The 12571-nt window shown below is 33.5% G+C and overlaps 1 protein-coding gene across 1 annotated transcript in view; it reads right to left on the bottom strand.

The window, feature by feature from the left end:
* Positions 1–12571, bottom strand: part of LOC100374305 (sestrin-1-like) — a 119053-nt gene that overhangs the window by 68452 nt on the left and 38030 nt on the right. Inside the window, exon 2 of the mRNA XM_085505117.1 lies at positions 3502–3567. Coding sequence (XP_085361243.1) covers positions 3502–3567 — 66 coding nt within the window. The remainder of the gene's footprint in view (positions 1–3501; positions 3568–12571) is intronic.

Below are 12571 nucleotides of genomic sequence, written 5' to 3'. Positions count from 1 at the left end.
CCAAAAATGACCAAAATATTCACCAAAATTAGAGAATTGACGATATCATCACGAAATGAACAAATCTAAGAAAGGTCTACATGTAGTATCTAAATATGTAATATCAAAGCAATTGAACTATTGGTTTTTAACAAGAAGTCGAAAATATCACTTTTCACCAAAAATTACAAAAATATTCACCAAAATTAGAGAATTGAAGATATCATCACGAAATGAACAAATCTGAGAGAGGTCCACATGTAGTACCTATATATGTAATATCAAAGCAATTGCACTTGCGGTTTTTAACAAGAAGTCGAAAATATCACTTTTTACCAAAAATGACAAAAATATTCACCAAAATTAGAGAATTAAAGATATCATTACAAAATGAACAAATCTGAGAGAGGTCCACATGTAGTACCTATATATGTAATATCAAAGCAATTGCACTTGCGGTTTTTAACAAGAAGTCGAAAATATCACTTTTTACCAAAAATGACAAAAATATTCACCAAAATTAGAGAATTGAAGATATCAACATGAAATGAACAAACCGAAGAGAGGTCTACCCAAGGTACATATACACCAAGTATCAAAGCATTCAGGCTTGTAGTTTTCAAGAAGAAGTCGAAAAAGTAAAACATTGACACGGACGACGACGGACAATCACTCATATGATAAGCTCCGCTCGACAAAGTCGACAGCGGAGCTAAAAAGCGATCATATGTGGATGTCAATGTTTCATTTTTTAAATATTTTTGCGCCAGGCGATAGTTTCGGACATTATCACTTCTGACTTAATTAAGTGCTGACATAAGATATAATATACTGGTAATGTGTTTGCATGGCAGTTCAATACAAGGTCAAATAGCTAGTGATAGTTTTATAAATGATTGTCACAGCATAATACTTGACATTAGACAGCATGTATCATTGAATCCCCATGAGGTTGGTCAATTTTCATGCTGTGTCATCTAACACTTATAGCTCTGATCTTTGACAACTATGAAGGAATGAGGAGGTCACATGAATTCTTCCTGTTCAGTAAAATATCACTGACCAGAGTTGCAGGGGGTTTGTAAAAATTGACAGGTGGCATACTCTTGTCTACTCAATGAAGTAAAAGTGAAATCGTGTACTTTCCAAATTTGGCCATTGGCAATTTTAAAAGCACAGTTAAACTAATGAAACCTTGCCTATTTACTGCAAAAGGCTTAATTGTTTACTGTGTTATGTTTTTTATTTATTTTGCTCCAGATGCAGTCAATTAAAATAGTTAACCACAGATTGTTCCCTTCACAAATAGTGGATTTAAAAGCTAGTGAATATTTCAGCAACATCAAAACTTCTAAATTATTGAAGGGCTTAACACTAAGAATAATATTATTGCTTGCGATGAGAAAAATCATCATTCGGACTATTTACGTAACACAAATTTTTGTAAAAGTTAATATTAAGCCTTGAATGCGAATGAATGTTACATGAAGCAAGTCATCCACAAATAACGTCTGCCATCGACACCTGAGAGGTCTTTGTCCAATATCGATGGGTACTACTACTTCATCATAACTGTAATCTATTATTGGAATGGTCCAGTATAGGTGCTATGGCTTTCAATTGTGTAAAATAGATAATAAGAAACATTTCAAGTAAAAAATTTGAACATTGAACAAAGCAACAATGTAGCTGTGACTAAAGCTAAATCATGTCACTCGATCGCGCAGGAACAAATGCTTTTTGCTGACATTACAGGTTGTTATATTCCACTACAATTACATTTTGACTAGAATCAGAATCGCTACATGCCGGCCTATACAATCACTATAATACTTGAACATATATATTTCATATTTTTACACCCTCACATAGGAGGAATATCAGTCTTGTAGGGATATTGGACAGTCATTCCAGTAAAGTGATGAAAAGCACTCAATATGAAAAGTGACATGTTAAAAAAAAAATTATATCAAAGTGATTCCCATTTCAATGCAAAGTTAAAAGGGTTCAGATATATTGGGTCAGGGATATTTGTACTATTTGAGTTATTTACTTCACACCAACATATATGAACAATTACAAAAAGGAGGTCTTTTTGTTTTTTGTGATAAATTTAGATTTCACCACATATTTGTAGGGCTTGAACTTCAGATTTGAGAGAACACCTAATTTCAAAGCCACAATTGACAAAATATTGAAAGGCACCAAGGTAAACTCATTGGGCATCAAGGCAATCGCTTTTGATGTCTTCAAATGCAGCACCACACGTTGTTATAAGAAGGTAAATGTTTCCAAAATTAATTGTTGCCTGATTGACCTTTGACACAAATGGTTACTATGATCTCATTACATGTGCTACACATCAAAAATCAATCATACTCATACTCATACATGATGTCACATGATTGTGTTATCAAAAATACTCATATCAATCAAATGTAAGGCATAGAAAATGCAATTATTTGGATAGTAGTTGTTGAACAAACAAAATAGCAATCAATGCATCATTCCTTAAGTATACTGCTCAATACAAAAATCAAGCTGAACTATGTAAAATTTTATGAGATTGCAAGTGGTGTAAATTTGACCAAATAGAATCCTTGTCATAAACCAGTCACCAGTAGAATAGTGGTTGTATCACAGACTCATGATCAGTGTACCAGGGTTTAAAACCTACCTTGAGATTGAACATTAAAAAGGGGTTAACCCCTAACCTGGGTGAGTGTGTCACAGACTGAAAGGGAAGGCTAAACCCACTAACGAATGCGACTTTGGGAGAACCCTGAATAAGGTCTGCAGGTGCTTGTGTTTGACCTAGCCTGCCTGGTCAATGCCAGGATAGCACATTAAATTGTCGTAATGCCATTATGATAAAAAGATGGTCACACAGCCCTGTAACAAAGTCTCAAACTAGAATATGATTTCTGTCATGGAAAGCACTATATGTCAGCACTCTAACATGCAAAATGCACATTAAAAAAAACACAGTTACATTAAATTAGACCAGCATGAAAAGCAGGGTGGTAATTGGATTTTTTTAACGTACACACTTTCTGTTGTCAATATAGTAGTGTGTTCAGAGCCTTATTGAAGAGCAGCTGAGTCTTCTACCCTAACCCATCTCATCTATTTCAAAGTGTCATTTGTCTCTAGAGGAATTCCATATTGGATCTTTTTGCTGACTGAATTCTGCATGTATCATTATGCCTACACCCACATATTATTTGCCTTCACTGCAGTAGACATACTACATGTCAAGACATAAAAGATTTACTTCGACAAATCATAACTTAAACTGCTACACTATATGAGGAAGTGAAATATCGAGCTGCTATAAAAGTTTGATATTTCAAGTCTCCAGACAACACTACACACCCACGCAAATTCTTAACAAGAATAATTATTAATAATGATCACTTAATAGTAGTTATGACATGACACAATATAAATTACTGCAAGATTTTCATAACTACTACTGATAGATACAGAAATTTGATATATTGATATATAGAAATGACTTACCTTACTTGGGTGGATAAAAGAACATGGACCATCCGCTACCTTACGAGGGACATGCACACCACGTTCCTAGAAATTACAGGAATAAAAATACATATGAGAATTTGGAAAATAAACACTTTCAAATAGTACCATTAAGATATATTAATTTTGATGTCATGTCACAAATAAAATTAGGTGTACCTAATAGAAGCGAACACCCATTAAAAATAAAAATCTTGAAAAGTTCCACACACATACTGTAACAAATTGATACTTTTCAGATAAAGCCCCTCCAATATAACCAAATTACACATTTTCTCAGTTCCATACATCCCTTAGATGTGCACATCTAATGGAGAAAGTACTATAGTCCTCAAATGACTACCCAGTATAGCGCCCTCTATGGCAATACGAGTACATTTCCTATCAAATAAAATAATTTATTTTCCACAAATTAACATGAAAAGAATAACTGTCATCAATATATTTGCAGTAAAAGAGTAAAACTAAATTTTGTACCAGGGTAATATAAAAATATACTTGGCAAGTATGACAAGCTGACGTGTTAAAATCAGCAGATTGCAGTTTGTCCTGAATGTGATGGTGTCAGAATCTAATTATAACACAGTAATAATGTGAGTGCAAAGACCAAATACCTAGTAACACATTTACAAGCCAATATTACTTTCCATAGCCAACATTAATATTGATGATCATCAAAGGCCTAATCTTATTATTATTTGTAATATTGATGTTCATGATAGACCAATCAAAGCAATAGTTATTCAAGCTGGATAATTAAATTGTTGCTATAATAGATGTATATTTAGATCAATCTTTGCATTTCATTCAAATATAACACAGCAAGCACTGAAAAACACAGTAATTCTGAAACAAATTTATGAACCAAGATGTGATCAGAATTAATAAACTTCAAATAAAGAAAGAAAACAAATATTTTTTCACGAGCTGTGCTTGATTGCGTATTATTATAAAAAATTATATGATCAAATTCTTATTTATGCTGGTATCAGAAAATAGTCTTAAACATACTTAAATATAATGAAAATGTAATGTTCACATGCAGCCATCGATAAGTTTATATCAGTAGTCAGGGTTCATACTGTAATTTACCCATTCAGTTTTAGCGGAAACCTGGCCCAATTTAACATTTATACTGAACCTATTCTAAAAAAAAAAAACTGATTTGTGCACATGTTTTGAACAATAGCTTTGTCTATTTTAAACAGATTAAACACACCCGGTTATTAATCAGATCCTCCATTGCAAAACATACAGATTCAACAATAGATACTATTTTCCAAATAGTGCAATCTTTTATTTAAATGATTATAGACACTTTTGGTAGGTCAGCCTGGATTGAAAGCGACTGTCACTTCCACACTGACAGAAGGAACAAGCATTCTACATTACAGTCAATAAGACATTAACAACCATAACGTCTGAATAGAAAAGTGCATTTCTTCATTGACATGTACCCACAATGCAATGCAAGTACTCTATGACAATGTGGGTTTCAACTTACAAATAGATATGTGTACACAAGCACACAATGCTACACAGTCACGTCTATTGGTTGACTAAATGCACTTCAAACATCCTAAGAGAAAAGGATCAAATGTACCACGTTTTATTTAATAAAAGATATGGTGTGAATACAGTGAGTATGATATTCATATTAACTGGTAAAAATCAGAACTTGTATCCAGGTGGCATCAAGGTCACATATATGCATTTTTAAATTATTCTTAACTTTCTGCAAAAGATTTCAAGCTGTTTCATTAAATTACAAATAAAAAGTAATTAAATAGTAAGTTTTAGACCTAGTAGGGTGTTCATGAGAACTAACTGATTTTGAAACACATTTCCAGTAAGCAGCGTTAAGAGGTCAATGTATCCAATAATTCTTGTATCAGTTGTGGACTGTTCAGCTTCATTTTTTTGCAAAATTTAACCTTTTGATTTGCATATTTTTCTACAATTTTTTTTGTTAATTTTAGACCAAATTTACCACTGACTATAAATACTGAATTAATATCTACTGATATTACCCTAAAACCTATCAGGTCTGTGCAGTGTCCTATGACATCTATGTACCAAGTGTCATTGAAATGTGATGATTACTACTTGAAATATCAAAAGCTGAAAATTAATTAATTATGCAAATTAGGTAATTAATATGTACTGATATTACCCTAAAAACTATCAGGTCTGTGCAGTGTCCTATGATATCTATGTACCAAGTTTTATTGAAATGTGATGATTACTACTTGAAATATCAAAAGCTGAAAATTAATTAATTATGCAAATTAGGTAATTAATATATACTGATATTACCCTAAAACCTATCAGGTCTGTGCAGTGTACTATGACATCTATGTACCAAATTTCATTGAAATGTGATGATTTTTACTTGAAATAGCAAAAGCTGAAAATTAATTAATTATGCAAATTAGGTAATTAATATCTACTGATATTACCCTAAAAACTATGTACCAAGTTTTATTGAAATGTGATGATTAGTACTTGAGACATCAGTGGAAAAGCCGAAAATTGATTAATCATTATGCAAATTAGGTAATTAATATTGCACAGATTTTTACCCAAAACTAATCAAATCTGCGCACTAGATCAGAGCATCTATGTGCCAAGTTTCATCAAAATCCAATGAACAGCTAAAAATCAGCTAATTATCATGCAAATTAGGTAATTAATATGCATGGATTTTTACCAAAACCTAATCATTGTATGGTTCTTGAGATATCAGTGGAACAGACACAGACACAGACACACACACACACACACACACAGACTTGTATTGCAATATGTTCCGAGGACTTCATTGGATTAACTTTTAATATAGTTGAATTAACTTTTATTAGAGTTGCGATATGAACTCGATTAAAACGCGTTCCTATATAGGGTTGCGTTTTAATTGGAGTTTAATTAAACTCAATTACAATGCAATACAATGGAGAATTGCATTTTAATTAGGTTTAATTAAACAAGAGTTGAATATCCCGTGACTGAACATAGAAATGTTTGCGAAGCTTAGGTTTAGTATCGGGGTAAGGTATGGTACAATTATATTAATATTAATTAACTATTAATATAAATTATGTTTTCCGAGGACTATGAAAAAGGTCCTCGGAAGGTGTGTATGTCCTCGGAAGTAGCTATATATATGTATTTTTGTCCTCGCAACATGTAGCAATCCAAGTACACGCACACACCCACACACACACACACACACACACACACACACACACACACACACACAGACAGACAGACACAGACACAGACACAGACACACTAACTGCAAAGACTCCCTTTTTGTGTTTCGCACACGGGAGTCAAAAAAAGATGGTAAAATTAACTTAAGGTCATCTACCTGCCTGAGATAGACAAAATATAAATCAACAAATTTTCTGTCACTGTGGAAAGGTGAAAAAGGATATCAAGTTTCAACTAAATGACAAAATAGTCACGAGTAGCATACAATTGTTTTCAGAGCTTTTAAGACTTAGGAAATGGTGCTGATGAGTCCAGAATAACAATTTTACTTCAAATATGTCATAAATTATATTGCTTTGGCAGGCTTTTACCTAGCCACCTGTCTGCCATGCACTAGACATTTTTAATAGCACAAAAGTTGATCTGACAGGCTAAATTACTACAAACTTGACAACTTAGATAGTTATCAATAAATAATCAGCAAAAATAGATTAAACGTCTATGGCTACAAACCAGAAAATATTGCATTTCAATACAGATTTAAGTCTGGCACTTTTCTGTCTATTTGACCTTGTTTCTAGGGGTAAGTACCATCATTGATTGGGTCAGACACTTTTATTCTCTATTCTGTCTAATGGATGTGGATTTTTAATAACATTGAACCTCTTAGCATATAAATCAGAGGCTAAAGTACATTGTTATTTATGAAGAGTCTAATGATAGTGTGAAACCTATAAAAACAGAGGACGAAACACAAGAATAATTGCACAAAGGATAACAGTAACCGTGATACAGCTGTTGTGGTATGCCCAGGGTTCTCCAGAAAAACCAATAACTTTGATATGCAAATTTATTATCGTACAATTCTATTTAGGTGGTTGCAAACCATGAACATATATTCAGAATAAAATATAACAGTCATTGAACTGATGGAAATCGTCCAATTACAATATGCTTGAAGTAGCCAACTTTAATCATGTTCAGACATTTTAATCTTAATCAACGAGTTCCTGTGTTTTACAAAACAAATTACTATACGATTGCTAAACCAGTGTGTACTCTAAGCAAATATGACATGTTACTGATGCACAGACAATTTTCGTGATGCTCATCAAGTGCACCAATGACGCAACAAAAAATCATACATTAATGATCTTTAATCCTTTTACCACCAGTTCCCTCTTTTCATCACAAATTCACAAAATAGTCCTGTTTATAGTCTGCACTTTTTATTCAGAAGATTAGGGGGAAAAATATCCAACTTTTTTGAATAAAAACTGAAAAATTTTTCTCTTGGCTCCAAAATTAGGGTTCATTTCCAGAAATATTGAAGAATATAAACAAAAAAGTGCAGACAAATTTGGGGAAGGAAAATCTGGTGGTGAAAAGGTTAAAAACATCCTTACTATAGTTATGGACTTTGTAATTTGGTAAATGTAAACATTCCTGTAGCCATATACAATCTTTAATATTTATTGAAGATGACTTAATTTATTTTAGAATTACATTTTGACTCAAAGATCCCTATAAAATACTTTTTTTCACTTGAAATTTATTTACGCTGAATAGATGAATCAGCAAAAATAAAATAAATTTTTTCTATTATTTACATTGAACTCATCAAAAATAAGTAAACATAAACTACCGATATACACCAAACAGCTAAAAATGCCTTTTTTAGCAAAAATGTTACAGTGCTGGTAGAGGGGGCACACTGTCTAGACATGGCATAAACTTTGTGAATATACAGTACATCATAGTCAAATGACAATAGTTTAAGCTTAGGCATTAGTATGCGAAAAAAATACATGTTAGATTGGATAATAAAAATAGATGCGTCTCACTTCATCAGTTTTTATTTCTTTTCAAAATGAGTTCTTTTGGAAAGATACGTAAGAGAATAACAAGTATATGGACTTGAGATGCATTTGCATCCAATACCTAGCTGCAAAATTGATTGCGTCAGAAATAGGAATATTAATTAAGAATGTAAATCTAAAACACTGAATTAAATGTATTCACTCCATTTATAATAAAAATAGTTTGATAGTTGTGTGAGACCTATAACAAATATGAGGACACACCTATTAAATACATTCATCCCGTCCTACAGTCTAAATCCACTATCACAGAGATCCCCCCACACATACAAAGTAAATGTGCCATCAATCAGATGAATTAATTACAAAATGCTGCCTCTGCAACAAATAGACAGCTTGATGAATCAGTTGCAATAATGATGCGGCACCACAAGGGATTTCCATCAAAGCCTTGCAGCATGACATAGTCAACGTGTCGACATGTGTAAATTACATATGTATGTATCTATAATTTATGTTTCCAAGATAAAAATAATATCAATTCAACTCCCACACAAAAGAACTCTATATATTTATTCTGCGGAGAATAAAATGCAATAGAAAACTTATCTCAATACTGATGCCACTTTATATTGTTTTTGAGTGTGTTTATCATGTACATGTAAACACCACCTTTTAAAGATTCAAGCAATTGAAAAGTTAATGTTATTTCCTTCAAATTTGATTCCATGCCATTGAGATGCAGAAATTGAAAACAAAATTACATGGTGTTAGATAATCTGTTGAGAAATAAATATTTTGGAAAATTGGAGAATTTGAGCATGAAACAATCAGTGCGAGATGATGTATGTGTAGAGTTTGAACATTATCGGACCATGCATGTCCTGATACGACTCAGGTAAAACATTCATTAAAACAAAACAATCAGAGGTGAAATTATTAGTCTTCATTTAAGACCAAAGTGACAGCAGAGAACTAAATGCTGATTTTCAATTCCAACCAATTTGATGTATTTGATGACATGATAAATGTTATTGAGATTTGTCTCCCTTTGTTTACACAACACACTCTAATATACTTGCTACATTACATGGTTTCCTACTATATGATGTACATAATACTCCCATGTTTGACAAATTAAATAAATGTAAATTTATTTGCTAAAATTCAGATGAAATATTATATTTAATTTTCAATATTCATTATGAAATCAGTGGGCAGGGAAAACAGTGGAAGTTGGATTATAGGTCAGTAAAACTTAGCTCACTAAATCTTATTAAGAATCCTTATAAATAGTGGGGGAAATATTTCCATGAAACAGATTTGAAATCAAAGGAGAATCTTTTTTAAAACAAGTGTATCTGGTACTGTTTGTTAGTCCCCGTTCGGACGCAGTCCGAAAAGGGGACTTATGTTTTGCCCTGTGTGCGTCCGTCCGTGCGTCCGTGCGTCCGTGATCACCTGTATCTCGAACATGCATGGACCGATTAAGTTCAAACTTCACTCATACATCACACATTATATGGGACATATGCACATGCATTTTTTTCATGATCCGATTAACGATAGTCGAATAGTGGCCATTTTAAGGCCGAAAATGCATCAAAATCGCACATTTTCACCATTCCGGACCCGGATCTCAGTTATGCATGGACGGATTTTGTTCAAATTTGGTACATACATTAAACATAATAGGACCTTGATGCACGTCATTTTTTTTTTTGGATCGGGTTCGAAATGGCCGACTGGCGGCCATTTTGTTTTAAAGAATTCAGTTCTGGATCCGTATCTGAGACATGCTTGGATTGATCGAGTTCAAACTTCACACACACAAGGTACATCATGTCACAAATATGTATGTGCATTTGTTTCATGATCTCATTAACGATAGCCAAATGGCGGCCACTTTAAGGCCGAAAATGCATTGAAATCGCACATTTTCACCATTCCGGACCCGGATCTCAGTTATGCATGGACGGATTTCATTCAAATTTGGTACATACATTAAACATAATAGGACCTTGATGCACGTCATTTTTTTTTCCGGATCAAGTTCGAAATAGCCGACTGGCGGCCATTTTGTTTTAAAGAATTCAGTTCTGGATCCGTATCCGAGACATGTCTGGATTGATCAAGTTCAAACTTCACACACACAAGGTACATCATGTCACAAATATGTATGTGCATTTGTTTCATGATCTCATTAACGATAGCCAAATGGGGGCCGCTTTAAGGCCGAAAATGCATTGAAATCGCACATTTTCAACATTCCGGACCCAGATCTCAGTTATGCATGGACGGATTTCATTCAAATTTGGTACATACATTAAACATAATAGGACCTTGATGCACGTCATTTTTTTTTCCGGATCAAGTTCGAAATAGCCGACTGGCGGCCATTTTGTTTTAAAGAATTCAGTTCTGGATCCGTATCCGAGACATGTCTGGATTGATCGAGTTCAAACTTCACACACACAAGGTACATCATGTCACAAATATGTATGTGCATTTGTTTCATGATCTCATTAACGATAGCCAAATGGGGGCCGCTTTAAGGCCGAAAATGCATTGAAATCGCACATTTTCACCATTCCGGACCCGTATCTCAGTTATGCATGGATGGATTTTGTTCAAATTTGGTACATACATTAAACATAATAGGACCTTGATGCACGTCTTTTTTTTTCGGATCAAGTTCGAAATGGCCGACTGGCGGCCATTTTGTTAAAGAATTCAGTTCTGGATCCGTATCCAAGACATGTCTGGATTGATCAAGTTCAAACTTCACACACACATGGTACATCATGTCACAAATAGATATGTGCATTTGTTTCACGATCTGCTTAACAATAGCGGAATGATGGCCATTTTAAGGCCAAAAATGCATCAAAATCACGTATTTTCACAATTCCAGAACCGGATCTCAGTCATGCATGGATGGATTTTGTTCAGATTTAGTACAATGTGTTGTACATATGCAGGTGCATTTCGGTCATGATCTGCTTTGAATGTATATGTCACTCAAATATGAACGGAACGGGGACGTGTCATTGACAATGACTTGTTTATACTGACTCTTCTAGCCACCCACCTTCATTTAGTTCAAATGGTATGCCTTTATCTGTTTCAAGGGAAAATTTTGCCCACCAAATTTCGTTCACCATTCACCTAACCTATCATTTCACTTATTTGAAGAACTACATGTACCATAACAAACCAACAGAAAAAAAACCTTCTTTTTGCCCTTTTCACCTACAGAAGGGCCCAGCAGCTTCCATCAACCACTCCCACAAACAAATTTTAGCATTATGTGAAGATAAGAATTCTAGCAAAGTAAAGGTTACATTCTAAGAGATCCCTAGGGAACTCATCTGTAACTCTATTCCTATTTCTGCTCCTACAATGATTCATTTGGATTGAACATAAAGGTTTACAGAATTCAATGTGAATAATCAGCACACAATACATTCAGTTACCTAGGAGTGGATATTATTATATTGTATGCACAGTACTAGACTATTGTTGCCTACATCAATCATATCGCTATAACCATCATAACAAAACTAGAATCAGCTTTTGTATAGTACATATGACTTGACTTGCAATGCGACAAGGTAACAGCTTGCATGGTTCACCGAATTTCTACTTGAAATATGGGTATATTCCTTGAAAAAAAACTTGTAAAAGTGACAAGTCATCTACAATTATTAGGATATTTACAGTTTATATAGAGTACATTTTACTTATTTTTTAATATTAGTATTTAAACAAAGAGAAGCATATATTAGTATCATTGCAGATTTGAATATACACACAGACACACACACACATACATACATCAAACTTTAGTTTCTAAGGCATGTTATCTTTTCACATTTCCAAATGAAGACCCAAAAGAGCTAATTACCACTCTCCTAATCTATATATTTTGAAAGATTTGAATACTATGATACCATAGGTCTACTAATGTTATTACTAATGCCATTTCCAAAAAGCAAGACCTTATACACTATTGG

This window comes from Saccoglossus kowalevskii, chromosome 11 (assembly GCF_978046115.1).
Source record: "Saccoglossus kowalevskii chromosome 11, keSacKowa6.1, whole genome shotgun sequence".
In the NCBI taxonomy this organism is placed as follows: Eukaryota; Metazoa; Hemichordata; class Enteropneusta; family Harrimaniidae; genus Saccoglossus; species Saccoglossus kowalevskii.
The sequence above is the reverse complement of the archived record's forward strand: the minus strand, read 5'-3'. Positions and strand labels throughout refer to the sequence as shown.